Here is a 17,389-nt window from a genome sequence, read left to right on the forward strand (position 1 = left end):
CCCTTGCCACCTGTGGCCCATCTCTCTAATTGAACACTGGTATATGAAGCAGACAGGTTTACTTGGTGGTTGCCAAGAGGCAGAAGTGGATTTCAAGCTTGAAGATTCTGTTTTAGCTTTCACTGCTGGATACTTTTTTTAAATTATGTTTTTCCCATTTCAACCTTGCTAACAGGTTTCAAACTGCTCCTAGTGCTATGATCCTTCATTTTTTCACCTTTAGGCATTCAGCACAGCACAGACTTCCCTTAGAGATTCCACTTCACCTCTGCTACAATGAGGAGGATGAGAATTGCATAGAATGTATAGCACAGAAACAGGCCATTTGGCCCAGCAGGTCCATGCTGGTGTTACTGTGCTCCATACCAGCCTCCTCCCACCCATCTTCATTTAACGCCATCGAGAAGGAAGAATGCAAGTTTTAAAAAAATATTTCAGTAGTTGCCTTTTTCCTTTCCTTTTAAAAAATTTAATTCTTGGGACCAATTATGCTTTATGAAGTGAAAAAGTCGGTACAGTGATGTCTTGGGTGGCATAGTCGTGCATTGACCTGCTGTTCTAACATGCTATGCCACAGAGCGGTAAGGTACAAGTTCACAAATACACATATAATCTCTACCTGATGAGTTTCCAATCTTGAGCTTGTTACTGGGAAGGGTGCTAACCAGAGTTCAGGTACTTCTGCAAAAAGAAGAAGGTGTTTGGCTATTTGCGGGTACTTCTTGGTGGTCTTAGGTACTAGAAAACAAACCATGTCACCTTCTTGCCCTATCAGCAAGGAGAAATGTAAAGCCCAGGGTTGGGGAGGGAAATTAAAAATGAATTAAACACAGAGGAGGAAAAGCCCCTGCCTTTAGTACTGACTGACATCAGTCTTAAACTTGAACCTGAATTCGAAGGCCACCTTTTTAAAGTGGCCACTTCAAATCAATGTTAGAGGCTGGTGTTAAAAAACAGGTTTTATCACTTTGTTCACAGTTCCTCTACATTTAAACACTTGTTTTGTATGTAATTATTATAGATATTACCAGGAGAAAATATCTTCCTGCAGTATGGAAAAGATATCTGGTACTTCAGAGTGATTAGTATATCATGTAACTATATCCTCCTTCAGACAGCATGATTCATACACTGCTGGATTGCTGGTATAAGCCAGGTCTGGATCCACTTTCTGGAGAAACCATATGGCAGGCAATGTGCCCATGACTATTTTGATTTTGGTATGCAATGACATTGGACAGCGTCAACTCGCATGGTACTCGTATTGCCATGCAGTTTAAAAGCACTGAGTGTGCATTGGGACGACAATTTGTTTTCCCCAGGTTGAACCAACATTCCCCACTTCTTGCATTCCAGTGTAGTTCAAAAATGGCTTGTTTTCTGCAATTATTCTTGTTTTTTTAGTAATATTTAGTTCTTGTTATTGTTAATATATCATTCTATTTTTCCAAAGTACTGTTCAATGCATTGTGAATTACCCTCACAATGCAGAAATTGATTCATCAATGCACCAATCAACACCCAACCAATGCACAGTATGGATCAATGCCCAGATCATTGGACACATGTGGTACCTACTTTAGTCCCAGTGATAACTGCCTCTTGCAATACAAAAGGTTTTAAGCACTGCTATAAAAGGTGCTGCACATTTACTGTTGCAATGAATACCATAACTGTCTATGCTGCCTTTCCTTTAAACATGATGTGAGATGCCAAATTTGCCTAAGCTTCTTGCGTGCACTGATCAGGATCATCAGCAGCGTACGTCCTTTTAATATAGGGGAGGATAATGAAAACACAAAAGAAAATGAAAACAAACATAGTTTGGTCTCCTCTTGTTCAAAGGAGGTGCCGCCATCTCTTTGGTATGAGCTGGAATCAGATGATGTATAGATCTCCACTCCAAGTTCTCGAGAGGAGGCAGCCTGACAGTGGGAACTTTGGCACTGGCTGGGGTCCACACCACACAGGTGTTGCCACACGGTGCCATGGAAATCCACTTTGATGCGAATCAACACCATTGCCTCTGTACTCTGGACTAACATAGTAGCCTATATCCTGTTCAGAATGGGATGAACTTTTAGCCAGCCCATCCCCACTTTCCTGATCTGAATCATTGCATGAGACTTCGGCACTTGCCAATGCCACAGTTCCCACTCTTCAGTGTTGATCAGTGCCATAACAATGGTATCAACCAACACCCAATGGAGTAGGTCTGTTAAGCACTTCCCAGTACCAGGGATCCTTTTATTTTGCTCAACTGTTATGGATGGTTTTGGTCTGAGCCCTTCTGTGTCGTAAATAAACTATTTAGAAGTGGGAACAAAAACAAAGCTGTGTAATTTTTGTTTTTGTTCCCACTTCTAGGGGTCAGCGAATAACAGGGAACAAGTGAACAAGATATAGAGGGATTGGGAAATTGCATCCTTTCCATGGCTGCACTGTGGGCCTTCCTGAAGTGATTATTGATTTTAAAATATTTATAAAGCTGCTACATGGAGTAATCCTCGTTAAATATTAATCAATTTAGTAGCTGTCAATTATTCCATTTTTGTCCAATCTGTACTGATGACTGAGTCTCTCTTTTTTTCCCCATTCCCCCATCATTAGGGCCCTCCCCTTCTTGACTACCACTGAGTTAATCTCAGCAGTATCTGGAGGATGCTGTGTGAAGAAGAAAGATTACCTATCTTGTTATGTCTTCTTTCTTCCTCAATGACATATTGTCCGCACATTGTGATCCCTCAGGCCTTGCACCATTGTAGAATAGTGGCCAAATCAAACTGCTGCTGCAATGCACACTGAAGTATGTTTATCCCATGTGTTAACATGACCCAATGTCATTTTGTTTGCACGTTTCCAGTCAAAATCATGATGGGGGCATCACTAGTCAAGTTTCCTCAGAATGTGGATCCAGGGATGTTTGGAGGATGTATCATAAAAGAGTAAAGAAACCGTACAAGGTCAGTCGGCTTTTTAGAATTTCATTGTCCTTCTGTAGTCTGTCAAGCGCCAGGATATTTTCATTACATCCAAACTTTGGAACACCAAACATCACCCAGAGGATGTGGAACCAGCGTGCCGAAAGACACTGGAGGACCTACAGCTGGACTACCTAGATTTGTATTTGATGCACTGGCCGTTGGCATTTGAGTATGTATCGATGTACCTATTCAACATTGTTCTTTGTTCCAATTTACTAAGCCACTCCCATATGTTGTGTTTCTAAATTATAAGAAGAATTTAAACCACAATCTTCTCACCATTTCTTAAGTAAGGTAACAAAGCCTAAGAAAAACAAACAAGATCAAAATACAGTATTTATTTAACTCTCCTCACTGTTTGCTACTGGACAGTAATAATCCATGTGGTTTGGGATTAGTAATCTATGGAAAATTATTGCCTGGAAATGCTGCAATAATGAAGTCACAGGAGAGGTTATAACATTTAGTGAATATCACAGCCCTGACACCCTGCAACACTCCCTGACAATGGTGAGTATCTCCATTTTAGTTTGTATATAAAACAAAACACAGGCATGATGACATCTGTATATGAAAGTTATTGAAATGGATAACACTGACAGCTTCCTTGGAGGGGGTAACTAAAGTGCAGCAAACATTAAATCCCCGCTTTATTTTCTCTCTCGCATTTGGAAAACACAATTGAAAATATAGTAAAGCCTTATGTACAAAAAATGTCATACTAATTTACTAGAATAAAACACTACCCACCTTCAAGTAGAGCATACATTATTGCTAGTCCCATGGAGACATGATCTCATATGTGACTGATCTCATTAAGCATCTCACAAAATCACAAGATAGGTTTGAATGAAGAAGGCCCTTCAGTCCATTTGATTGAGTACTTCCCGAATACCAACCCTACCGTCTCCCCATTACAGCATTTAAATCTTTCTTAAATGAATCCAGTGTCCTGGCCTCAAGAATCCTGATGTGTCCCAGCTGTTGATCACCCTCTGCGTAAAGAATTCCTCCCCAACATTGGTCCTAAATTTACCCTTGTCCTGTTGCGATAGAATATCTCAAGTATTGCACTAGGTATACTTTTTCTATACCATTAAATATATTTTATACCTCTTCTTTTTGTAACCTGTTAAATATATTTTATACCTTTATAAAATCCCTTTCCAGATATCTCTTTTTGAGGCTGAAAATCCCCAGCTTATTTAACAAATAGTGTCTTTGAAACTGATGGCCATGACCTGGGTTTTGCAATATAAAATGACCCGTGCTGATTATTCCGAACTCAGTAAAGGCACTCATGTGGGTTCCAACTTGAATTGCTGCTTGTATTCTGGTCCCAGGAACATATGGATATTACCAGTATCAATGTTTTGTAATTGCAGCTGTCCTTACCATTTGAGAATTGTTCATATATCAGTTTTTTCCCCTTCTGTTGCTCTGGTTAGCATAGTCTAGACTTTATTTTAATTGTTATAACTATCTTTTAGATCAAATGTTCTAGAGATTCAATGTGAGATTCTGAACTTTCACTCTCGTGGCATCTTGACTGGGATGTCCTTCCTTTCCCCAGTCCTGAACACACTGATCCCTTCCAACCTTTGTACAGCAATTGCCATCAGACAGCCTGAGCAGTAATTGGACTATCTTGCTTATCTTTCTGCTCTGTGTACTTTATAAGTAATCAACAAGTAATTTTAGCATGTATGCACATGGTTTAATGAGCTAGTATTTTTCTTCTGAGCTGAACAGAGAATGTGGTGTGCATCTCATTTATTCTCCAGTAAATAATTTACCACAATCTAGGTTCAGTGCTAGACCTAGGTTGCACTATTGCATAAACTTGCACAATATACAAACTGGGCTGACTATTTAAAAATACAGCATCCATACCTCTTACTAGTCCTCAAAAATACACAAGTTTAGAAATAATTTCTCTCACCACCATCAATGTAAGTCCACCAACTTTCAACTGAAGGCCTAGAAACAAGGATAGGTGTGGGGGTGGCAAGAAGTTTTTTTTTTATTCGTTCACGGGATGTGGGCGTCGCTGGCAAGGCCGGCATTTATTGCCCTACCTTAACATTTGTTGGTCTAGTGCAGCACAATCAATAAGCCAGCAGCAATGCCTGGAGGTTGAGTTAAGTGCAATTTTTAATATAAAAATAATGTTGCTGTTTAAATCAGCAATAAGATTTTGGAACCAGTTTTCCACTCTACTGCCCACAATCACTATTAATTTTGGACTCATGCCAAAGCTAATAATGGAATGAGTTATTTCCACAAAGGAAGGGACAAGGGCAGATCAAAGTGTTCTCACAAACTAGTTTCTGGCTCAACAGCAAAGGTGAAAGCTGAGGAATGTTGGGTGCTTGGAGGGACCAAAAAGTAGAGCAGATAGTTTACAAATTAGGGAGTGGGGGGGTAGGGGGGTAGATGAAGTGAAGTGCCTCATTTCCAATCAAACTGATGAGCTAAACTGAGACACAAATGAGAGTGCAGACTGCAGAAGCTCTGAGCTGCAGTGCGGAGATGAACTCCATCTCCCAGCAGATAATTACATTGTTTTATGTCCCTGCAGACGTGGTGACATTATGATTCCGAAGAATGATGATGGAACAGTGCGTTACGCTAATACTGATTACAAGGATACCTGGAAGGCCATGGAAAAACTACTGGAAAAGGGTTTGGTCAAGGCAATTGGCTTATCCAACTTCAATGCAAAGCAAATAGATGACCTACTATCTATTGCAACATACAGACCCGTTGTTAATCAGGTTTGTGCCAACATGACAATTTGCAGATTTGCCTTACCTTTTTAAAAACTTTTTTTTGTGAAACTGACTTTCAGTGAAGGACATATATTTATCATACCATGCAACACAATGTGAACATATATGTAGTGGTCAAACGATAACTGAAGAAGCACATGCAAAGAAATGGAATAAACCAACAGGAATATCGGATGCAATGGATTCATTCCAGGAGTCTATCTCTGAGGCATCACTAGGTTCCTTGCACTCTGGGAGCCTGCGTCTTCAGTATGGCTAGGAGTGCTGTACAGTCCTTTCTCTCTTGTAGTACTCCAGTCTCAATTTGAATACCACTGAATATATTTTCTTCTGATCACTAACTTGTGTGAAAAGCACTGCAAGTATAAAAGAGAAGTGGATAAATATTTGAAAAGAAAAATGTTAAGAGTATGGGGAAAAGGGAAAGCCAGTAGTTCTTTCAGAGAGCTGGCACAGGTGCAACGGAGCATGTGACATCATTCTGTGCTGTACAATTCTATGATTCTAACAAGGATCACCCACTGCTAGTGCCTGTTGGGCTGAGTGCCATTAAGTGCAGGATGATTCCATCTGATTTTCTTTCCCTTCCCACAGGAAGAGTCTAGGCTAGTCTCTGTTTGGTGCCTCCCCACGATGGTAATGCTGGGCATTTACCACGTGGGAAGTCGCAGGTGCAAACTCGTGACCTAATACTCCATGGTTCATGACATAGCAGCTATGCCAATATCTCACGCACGGGAGCATCTCTTCTTTTTAGCAAAGTTCAAAGGAATAGTGAAATCTTTATCTAAGTAACACCATGTACTCCCTATACTCGGATATCATGGTATCACTGTAGGTAGAGCGCAGGAGGAGGCCATTCAGCCCATCGTGCTGTGCCGGCTCTTTGAAAGAGCTATCCAATTAATCCCATTCCCCTGCTCTTTCCCCATAGCCCTGTAATTTTCATTCCTTCAAGTATTTATCCAATTCCCTTTTGAAAGCTACTATTGAATCTGCTCCCAGCACCCTTTCAGGCAGTGCATTCCAGATCATTACAACTCGTAATACGTAGAAAAAATTTCCTCACGTTGCCGCTGGCTCTTTTGCCAATCACCTTAAATCTGTGTCCTCTGGTTACCGACCCTTCTGCCACTGGAAACAGTTTCTCCATATTTACTCTGTCAAAATCATTTATGATTTTGAACACCTCTATCAAACCTTCCCTTAACCTTCTCTGTTCTAAAGAGAACCACCCCAGCTTCTCCAGTCTCTCCACATAACTGAAGTCCCTCATCCCTAGCATCATTCTGGTAAACCTCTTCTGCACCCTCTCTAAGGCTTTGACATCCTTCCCAAAGTATGGTGCCTAGAATTGAATACAATACTCCAGTTTGAGGCCTAACCAGTGTTTTATAACGGTTTAGCATAACTTCCTTACTTTTGTACTCTATGCCTCTATTAACAGGATCCCATATGCTTTTTAACAGCCTTCTCAACTTGTCCTGCCACCTTCAAAGATTTGTGTACATACATCCCCAGGTCTCTCTGTTCCTGCACCCCCTTTAAAATTGTACCATTTAGTTTATGTAACCTCTCCTGATTCTTCCTACCAAAATGCATCACATCACACTTCTCTGCATTAAATTTCATCTGGCATGTGTCTGCCCATTTCACCAGTCTGTCTACGTCTTCCTGAAGTCTGTTACTATCCTCCACATTGTTTACTATATTTCTGAGTTTCGTGTCATCTTCAAACTTTGAAATTATATCCTGTATACCCAAGTTCAGGTCATTAATATATCAAAAAGAGCAGTGGTCCTAATACTGACCCCTGGGGAACATCACTGTATACTTCCCTCCAGTCTGAATAACAACCGTTCACCACTACTATAAACGTTCAGTGTTCACAAGTCTTTCCATAAACTAGATAGCTCAAGAAAAGTGAAGTCACAACATCAGAATAAATCAGGAGTAGCCACTGAAGACTTTGTAAAATGAAAATATAACGCTGTACCTTTCCACATCATGAATTAAATGTTTATCCGTTTTGTACTGCAGATAGAATGTCACCCATACTTGATCCAAAATCGGCTTGTGGACCACTGCACAAAACGAAGGATCGTTGTTACAGCATACAGCCCTCTCGGGTCACCTGATCGGCCCTGGGCCAGACCGGGTGACCCAAAGCTGTTAGAAGATCCAAGAATACTGACAATTGCGGAGAAATATGGAAAATCCCCAGCACAAGTTATTATACGGTGAAGTTCCAGTTTGATACATAAAAGATTAAATTTCAATGAAAAAATACATTTATTTCTTACTTTATATTTTCTATACATACACACAGGATTATACTTTCACTAACTAGCTCTAATTTTCTATAACCAATCTGCTCAGTAATTCACACAGCTGTTAAATAGTGCTGTGTTCCAAAGATGTACACTGGTAAATAATATCATCTCCCTTCATCTCCAGTTCGACTTTCTTCTGGTAGACATTGGCTGAACTTTCTATTTTCATTCCCTTCATTTTCTTGGTTCGAGTTGTTTTACATAAAAGTAGTATCAGCTTAGTATCACATCAAAGGAACTAGAGGAGGGATGAGGAGACATTTTTTTACGCAGCGAGTTGTTATGATCTGGATTGCACTGCCCGAAAGGATGGTGGAAGCAAAATCAATAGTAACTTTCAAAAGAGAATTGGATATATACTTGAAAATGAAAAATTTGCAGGGCTGTGGGGAAAGAGCAGGGGAGGGGGACTAATTGAATAGCTCTTCCAAAGAGCTGGCACAAGCATGATGGGCCAAATGGCCTCCTTCTCTGCTGTAAGATTCTATGATATCAATGTATTAGAAATGTTTGTGCCCACACCTCCCTGTATGATGAGATCCAAGCACAACAGTTTGAAAAAAATCAGGGTAATCAAAATCCAGGTTCCCCTCTCATACCTGCTAGTAGCGGATTTTAAACCTGCATTGGGCCAGGGAATGATGCATGGTATGGGGGAAACCTCCCCAAAATAAAGAATGAAATAATTAAGAAATGAAGGAAGTTTATGTTTTAAACCTAAGCATACAGTGGACTCTGGGAACCACTTCCTTGCTTTTGCCCTGGGTTGTGTTTTTCAAGGTGTTGTCCTTAGTACAAAATATCCAAAAATTATTTGGCTGTTTTCACCCATAAGTCTTATTAAGCAGTACACAAAGCAGTGTACTGAATTATGGTCAAATTTTCCAGTCGGTTCAATTTTACCGATATAACCTATACTTCCAGTGTCCAGGAGTTTTGGTGAATTGTCATCAAGTCCAGCTCAGGATTTAATAAGTAATTAGCATCATGTAGCATGCAGTGAATGAGCTGATGTCCCTCTTAGAGATCACCTTGCTCCAAATTCTGGCTCGGGTTCTAAAATTTATTACAGGCAGACATCTTCAGGCCTGGGCATTTCTCAGGTACCTAGGGCTTTTGACATCCACTATTTACTTAGTAATAGATATATAATTGCACAAGAATAGACCTTTCCACACTTGAGTTGAGCCCTGATTTTCCAATCGCCATTATTTTAATTTCGGAGTTAACCATTTACTTGAAATGGGTTAATGTCAGCATTAAAATGATGCCAAATCAAACGTGTGGGCCACACCTGAGCATTGTGCCTGTCAAGACTATTTGAGCGCCAAGACTGTACAGCCACTATACACCTAGTCAGTTGGGAAGGGCACTAGACTGTGAAGCAGTAGGCTTTTCACATCAATCTGTTGGAGTTATTCATTTTAAAAGGGAAGTGAAGCCAACTCCATCTCTGCCATAGCAGGGAATTTGTATTTTTAAAAAATGAACAATATAATGAACAATAAATGAACATTATTCATTAAAAATATAGATGTGGGCTCTCATAGTATTATCAAATTTGTTTATAGCACTATGTTCTGTGCCCAGGCAACAATAATAAGGGAAAAAAATCCAAGTCATTAAAATTATGAGAGGCATAGATGATGTATGTGTAAATAACCTATTTGCTTTAGACAACGAATGGCAAACTAGGGGATACAGGTTTAAAATTAACAATTCTTGAACTAGAGTAGAAATCAGAAGAATATTTTTTCCCTCAGAGTAGTGGATATATAGAACAGATTTCAGCTGAACCAATTAATGCTATGTCGATTAAGTCCATCAGAATGTAGCAAGATAAATATATTTTTGGAAACATGATTGGAGGTTACCGATATAGATATAGACATATATGGATATAAGCTAATCATCTTCCTTCCATCATTATTCATCCCATTATTATTCTTTCCATCTTCATAGTTTAATACTGCTATATGCAATCCTAGGAGAGTCCATAGAGAACATTTGAATGAATTAAAACAATGGGTCAAATACCCTAATTCTTCCAAAAGATGTATTTTTGTACATTGTCTCCTGATTATTTTGCAAATTTGTTTTGTTTTGACTTTTTTTTGGATGGATCAAAAGTTGAACTGGGGATAATTGAAAATGGCATAACTTTAAATGGCTTATAATGATCATATAAGAACACAGCGAGATTGTTTGAATTGTACTGCTTCCACCGTTCATTCACTTGGGAAATGTAAAATCCGGTGAGTAAGTGCAGAGCAAACATCATTCACTTTTTTTAAACAAGTAAATTGTACATGGTATTAAAGCTTAAAGAAAAGAATTCCGAGGGGACACTGAAATGAAATCATAATGTAGTACAGAATGGGGCCAATTTTTGCTTGCTATGCTTGCCGTTAAAGGGGCCTTAAAATGAGTTTGTTATCCTTACCGCTCCGTTAATACTGACGATGCGGCCAGTGCCATTTTCAAGGGTGCCTACCACTGGGCACCCAAAGCACTTGCCTATTTCAGGTGGTAGACTCTTTTCGATATGCAAATTGGGGTTCTAGTATTTAGGTTGCCATTTTAGGTCGGAAATGGTCAGAGCGTCGGCACTCCCTCTAGGATCCCCCCTTCTGGGATCGTGACCCCCCCCCCCCCCCCCCCCCGCCCCACTTACCTAGCTGTCAGTCAGGGTGGTCCAATATTGGCCAGCCTTAATCCAGAGAGCTGCACCGGAACATCTGTTTTGCGCCTCGCAGCTTTTCGGCCCGATGTAAATAAGGCCGGGACCTCAAAATGACGGCCGACTCTTCACCGTGGGTACAGGAGACCGTCCGGCATGCTCTCCCAGTCGGTCATCCAAAAGTCAAATTAGACCCCAATCATTTTAGAACTAAGCATCTATGCATAATCAGTGCCCTTTGATCTTAACCTCTGAAGTGCCCCCATCTCTTCACAGACCAATACTACTTTCTTTATACATACGTTGTTTGAAATCACTTGCTCATTCCCTAGAACTCAGACACAACAGTGGCCACCACTCACTAAACTAAGATGTCAGTTCACTCATAAGTTTTGGCAGCTTGAAAAGACAATAGAGTTTATTTTCCTAAGCTGGTTAAACCTTGGTTCCAATGGGGACTAACTAAGTTTAATTTCATATTTATTATATACACTGATGGACACTAGAAGTGTTCAGATTAATAATTTAAAATCCTCTGCCACACAAAAATCAACAAACTGAAAACCAAATCAAACTTTTTTCACTTTTAGGTGGCAAGTGCAAAAAGGAATAGCATGCATACCAAAGAGTGCTACACCATCCAGGATTAAGGAAAATATTGAGGTAACAATTTGTCCTGTCAATGGCATAATGATTTGCAAACTTCAACTAGTTTTAGGCATCTGAGTATGCAATTGATAATATTTATCATGCTTCTGATTTAATAATACAAGACCAATACAATTCAACAAAGATGTTAAAAGTGTATGTATGGCATAACAATAAACAGAAGAACTTGCATTTATATAGCGTTTTAATGTAGAAATGTAGAATAACTTCCCAAAGTGCTTCACAGAGGCATAATCAAAAAAATGGATGCCAAGATAATGAAGGAGATATTGGAAGGGGTGAGAAAAAGCTTGGTCAAAGAGGTAGGTTTTAAGGGGTTAGTGAGGCAGAACAAGTTAGGGAAGGAATTCCAGAGCATGTTGCCTAGGCAGCTGAAGGCATGGCAGCCAATGGTGGGGTGAAGGGAGGGGGAATGCACAAGAGGCCAGAGGAATGGAGAGTACCGGGGGAGAAAATTGTATGGCTGGAGGAGGTTAAAGAGATGGAGAGGGGTGAGGCCATGATGGAATTTAAGCACGCGGATGAGAATTTTAAATTTTACGGCTTTGGGGGACTGGCAGCCAGTGTAGGTCAGCGAGGACAGGAGTGATGGTGAATGGAACTTGGATATACTGGCAGCGGCCTGAGACAGTAACTAGAGAGGGGGTGGAATTGGTGGCAAGGGTATGGAACTTGTGGCAGGGGCAAAGATGATGGCTTCGGTCTTCCCAAGGTGTAGCTAGAGGAAATTGCAGCTCCTCCAAGATTGGATGTTGTCTATGCAGTCTGACAACACAGAGGCACTAGAGGGATCGAGAGAAGTGGTGGAGAGGTAGACCTGAGTGTCCTTAGTATACAGTGGAAACTGAGCCCATGTCTGAAGATGATGTAACCAAGGGACAGCATGTAGATGAGGAAGGGGAAGGGGCCAAGGATAGATCCATGGGGGACTCCGGAGATAACTGTGTGGGGGTGGGAAGAGAAGCCATTGCTGTAGATGATCTGGTTGCAATCAAATAGTGAGAATTGAACCAAGCAAGGGCAGTTCTATTAGGCTGGACAACAGAGGAGAGGCATTGGAGGAAGATGGTTTGGTTGGTCATGTCAAAGGCTGCAAGGAGGTCAAGGAGGATGAGGAGGAATAATGCATCATGATCTCAGTCACAAAGGATGTAATTTATGACTTTGATTAAGGCCATTGCGGTGCTGTGGCAAGGGCGGAGATAAACGGAAGTGTGCAGTGACTCAATTGTTCAGTACCCAGTAAGTGTTTACTAAAACATAATAATATTCACGAGCAGCCACAAAAAACAAACAAACCAGTCTGTAAATAGACTGACAAAATTACAAACTTACCGGATCTACTAAAGGCTCCCTCGTGGAGCCCTGTAAATATATTTCTGGGAGATAGCAGTTGAGCGGAAAAAAGAATTTGTATAGTCCAATTAATTACACTAAAGTTTCAATTCATGAACCTCACAGTATTGGGGCAGTGGGACCCCCCAAACACTACTGGAAAACAGAGGTATTCGTTTTGAGCCTTAAACCAGGAAACATTATATAAGACAACATATGTAGAACATAGAAGAAACATAGAAAATTTACGGCGCAGAAGGAGGCCATTCGGCCCATCATGTCAGTGCCGGTCGAGAAGAGCTACGCAGCCTAATCCCACTTTCCAGCACTTGGTCCGTAGCCTTGTAGATTATGCCACTTCAAGTGCATATCCAAGTACTTATGATGAGGGTTTCAGCCTCTACCATCCTTACAGGCAGTGAGTTCCAGACCCCCACCACCCTTTGGGTGAAAAGATTTTTCCTCAGCTCCCCTCTAATCTACCAATCACTTTAAATCTATGCCCCCTGGTTATTGACCTCTCTGCTGAGGGCAATAGGTCCTACCTGTTCGATCTATCTAAGCCCCTCAAAATTTCGTACACCTCAATTAAATCACCCCTGTTCCAAAGAAAACAACCCCAGCCTATCCAATCTTTCCTCATAGCTAATATGTAGGCAGTGAGTTCAGAGTTGCAATCTAACGTCAAGGTTAAGAGTCAGATGATAAACACTGTCTGTATCCTTCCATTACTCGGATTGTGACACACACTGAGACACTGGTTATTGTATATATGTTGAAGAATCGGAACGAAGACATCTGAGGCAGGAATGGAAAATTCTAATGACCGGAATTGAGAGTTAGAAGTGATGAAAATTGCCCAAAGTTCATTTTTAAAAAGTCACTCAAGTGATGTGTCATTGGCAAAGCTGGCATTTATTGCCCATCCCTAGTTTCCCTGAGAAGGTGGTGGTGGGCCTTCTTCTTGAAACGCTGCAGTCCATGTGGTGATGGTGCTCCCACAATACTGCTAAGTCGAGAGTTCCAGGATTTTGACGCAGCAACAATAAAGGAACAGCGATTATGTCCAAGTCAAAATGGTGTGTGACTTGGAGGTGACTGTGTTCCCATGCACCAGGATTGAACCTGGGATCTACCTAGTCTGTGTCAGACTATATAGATCTGTTTAGCAAAGTGAATACTGTGTGGTTATCACAACAAATCAATTGATTAGTTATTTAAATTTTTGTTGTTGCTGTTTACTTTGACAGTAAGGAGTCTACTACAATAACTAAAAGAAGTGAAACATTTCCTTTAACATTTCATGTATGCACTAACTGAGGTAATGTTGAACTCAAGGTTTAAGTAATGGGAACATATGAAAATACATGTCTCATAAAACAGGTCTTCGATTTCATGTTGTCTAACGAAGATATGAAACAAATTGAATCACTTGACTGCAATGGAAGATTGATTGTTCCAACAATTGAAGTAAGTAAAAAAAAAAGTAGTCTTGATAGCTGCGATTTTAACTGGGGGCAAACATACAGGCAGCAGAACAGACAACAAGTTCACTTGGCCACGGTGGTGAGTGTTCCAAGCCATTTTAACCTCCGGGCTTAATCATCCTGAGGCAGAGAGTGTACCGTAGTGCTGTGCACCAAAGTCAGTGGGAATGACGTGGTGGCTAGCGAGTGGGAGTGAGATTTCGGATGGCAAGAGGCCGCACCACAGACCTGCAGAAGCAGTTCCCGGCACTAAGGTAAACACCGCCTGCTCCACAAAGGAACCATTACAATTTTTTTTAAACTTACCTTGTTTGGGCCTCTTTGGGAGTAAAAATTGCAGTTGACGAGAGTGCAACACCAACAGGGAGGTAACACGCCTTGTTCTTCTCGGGTGCGGGGTGTTAAAATCGGGACTCACATTTACTGCTTCTCCTCTAAAGCAAGCTGTTTATTGGAAACTCCCCAGAACCATAGTGCTGTGTTCCGTAAGTACTGTGTACCCTTCCATGTGTACCATAGTGCTGTGTACCATTCCATGTGTACCATAGTGCTATGTACCATTCCATGTGTACCATAGTGCTATGTACCATTCCATGTGTACCATAGTGCTATGTACCATTCCATGTGTACCATAGTGCTATGTACCATTCCGTGTATACCATAGTGCTATGTACCATTCCATGTGTACCATAGTGCTATGTACCATTCCGTGTGTACCATAGTGCTGTGTACCATTCCGTGTATACCATAGTGCTGTGTACCATTCCATGTGTACCATAGTGCTATGTACCATTCCGTGTGTACCATAGTGCTATGTACCATTCCATGTGTACCATAGTGCTGTGTACCATTCCGTGTGTACCATAGTGCTGTGTACCATTCCGTGTGTACCATAGTGCTGTGTACCATTCCATGTGTACCATAGTGCTGTGCATCAGTCCATGTGTACCATAGTGCTGTGTACCATAGTGCTGTGTACCATTCCGTGTGTACCATAACACTGTGTACCATTCCATGTCTGAGAGGATTAGCAACTGACTTCCTAGTCCTCAGCAATGCCACCCTGTAACTGGCCTCCAGCAGCTGTACATCAGTCTCGGGTGGTTTGCCATTTTCTCCCCCTTATTCCCTCTCTCTTTATGGAAATGCCTCCAATTAATGTCATGGTGGAGAATGCTCACTGCAGAAGGTCCACTGATAAAGATGTGAAAAGCAGCACAACTGTTACAGAATTTGCCACCTGAAATGCCAGTTTATTTGTGATTTCCAATTACCTGTATTGGAAAAAAAATGCAGAAAAGCTACAAATGTTAGCAACCTAAGAAACACAAAATGTTGGAAACATCAGCCGGTTAGTCACCGTGTCAAGAGAACAGCAAGCTAACATTTCAGGTGCTGACTGACCAGTTTATAAACCTGCTCCTGCACAGAAATTTACACGTTTCAAAGCGCCATTGAATAAATGTGCGACTGGCCAGAAATACTACAGGACCTGATTGACCTTTCTTTACTTTTGCAGAGAGATGGAATGAGAGTTTGGAGAGATTCAAGTCATCCGTACTTCCCTTTTAATGAGCCTTACTAAAGGTCAATCTACGGTTCCAAAAACATCCCTAACATATTTTGGAGATTTTTTTTAAAATCAACTTTTATTTCTTCTCTTAAATTGATGGAACAATTAACAAAATATGGGAAAATAACTTTAATCTCAAGCATATAAACAGTTATTTCTTTAAGACATACATAATCGCTACCATATATGGTTGGGTAAGGCAAGTAGAGGTGGACACACTTGATTTTAAAAGTGGCAAATCTAACAAAAGTTCAATCATTTCTGAACAATTCAATAATTAAACATGACACAATTATCAGTAAAATTCTGGGTGCTGATTTTCAGTGGGCTTTTCAAAAACCTCACTAAAGGCAATGGACTTCCAGTAAGAATGTAATTGTGCAGTGTGTTAGTACGCACATTGCTAGTGCTGCATTGTTAGAACTAAGATGTATGTTAAATCATTATTTTTACTGACTGTCTTCTACACATCAAAAATTAAAGAAATTGTTTAAAAGCAGAGACCGAAGTGATTTTTTTTCAGTGATGTGCTGTTCTACACATCAATCTCACGTAAATTAATTTAAATATAGTGCACTTGTGTTAAGTGTATAACTACTGTCGCAATTTTTTAATATAACTTTAATTTATTTAATGAACCCATCTGGTTCACTAATGTCCTTTAGGGAAGGAAACCTTCCGTCCTTACCCGATATGTGACTCCAAACCCACAGCAATGTGGTTGATTCTTAATTGCCCTCTGAAATGGCCCAGCAAGCCACTCAGTTGTAAAATCTCGCTTAAAAAAAGTCATAAGAAGAACAAAACCGGACAGACCACCCGGCATCGGACCACTAGGCACCGGACACGACAACGGCAAACCAAGCCCAGTCGACCCTGCAAAGTCCTCCTCACTAACAGCTGGGGACTTGTGCCAAAATTGGGAGAGCTGTCCCACAGACTAGTCAAGCAACAGCCTGACATAGCCATTCTCACAGAATCATACCTTTCAGCCAATGTCCCAGACTCTTCCATCACCATCCCTGGGTATGTCCTGTCCCACAGGCAAGACAGACCGACCAGAGGTGGCAGTACGGTGATATACAGTCAGGAGGGAGTGGCCCTGGGAGTCCTCAACATTGATTCTGCACCCCATGAAATCACATGGCATCAGGTCAAACATGGGCAAGGAAACCTCCTGCTGATTACCACCTACCACCCTCCATCAACTGATGAATCAGTCCTTCTCCATATTGAACACCACTTGGAGGAGGCACTGAGGGTAGCAAGGGCACAGAATGTACTCTGGGTGGGGGACTTCAATGTCCAAAAACCAAGAGTGGCTCGGTAGCACCACTGATGACCGAGCTGGCCGAGACCTGAAGGACATAGCTGCCAGACTGGGCCTGCGGCAGGTGGTGAGCGAACCAACACAAGGGAAAAACTTACTTGACCTCGTCCTCACCAATTTACCTGTCGCAAATGCATCTGTCCATGACAGTATTGGTAGGAGTGACCACCGCACAGTCCTCGTGCAGACGAAATCTTTGCACTGAG

At 41.1% G+C, this 17,389-nt stretch overlaps 1 protein-coding gene across 5 annotated transcripts in view; it reads left to right on the forward strand.

The window, feature by feature from the left end:
• Positions 1-16,352, forward strand: part of akr1a1a (aldo-keto reductase family 1, member A1a (aldehyde reductase)) — a 36,311-nt gene extending 19,959 nt beyond the window's left edge. For 3 of the 5 annotated variants that reach the window (XM_067985342.1, XM_067985341.1, XM_067985344.1), the window contains 6 exons: positions 3,002-3,153; positions 5,566-5,761; positions 7,817-8,016; positions 11,380-11,452; positions 14,177-14,263; positions 15,800-16,352. In XM_067985342.1, the coding sequence (XP_067841443.1) occupies positions 3,002-3,153; positions 5,566-5,761; positions 7,817-8,016; positions 11,380-11,452; positions 14,177-14,263; positions 15,800-15,865 (774 nt within the window). In that variant the 3' untranslated portion in view covers positions 15,866-16,352. Of the gene's footprint in view, positions 1-2,863; positions 2,964-3,001; positions 3,154-5,565; positions 5,762-7,816; positions 8,017-11,379; positions 11,453-14,176; positions 14,264-15,799 lie in introns of all 5 variants that reach the window. The other 2 variants (XM_067985345.1, XM_067985346.1) reach the window with 1 other exon arrangement.
• The last annotated feature ends 1,037 nt before the right edge of the window (positions 16,353-17,389 follow it).

This window comes from Heptranchias perlo, chromosome 1 (genome assembly GCF_035084215.1).
Source record: "Heptranchias perlo isolate sHepPer1 chromosome 1, sHepPer1.hap1, whole genome shotgun sequence".
Classification (NCBI taxonomy): domain Eukaryota; kingdom Metazoa; phylum Chordata; class Chondrichthyes; order Hexanchiformes; family Hexanchidae; genus Heptranchias; species Heptranchias perlo.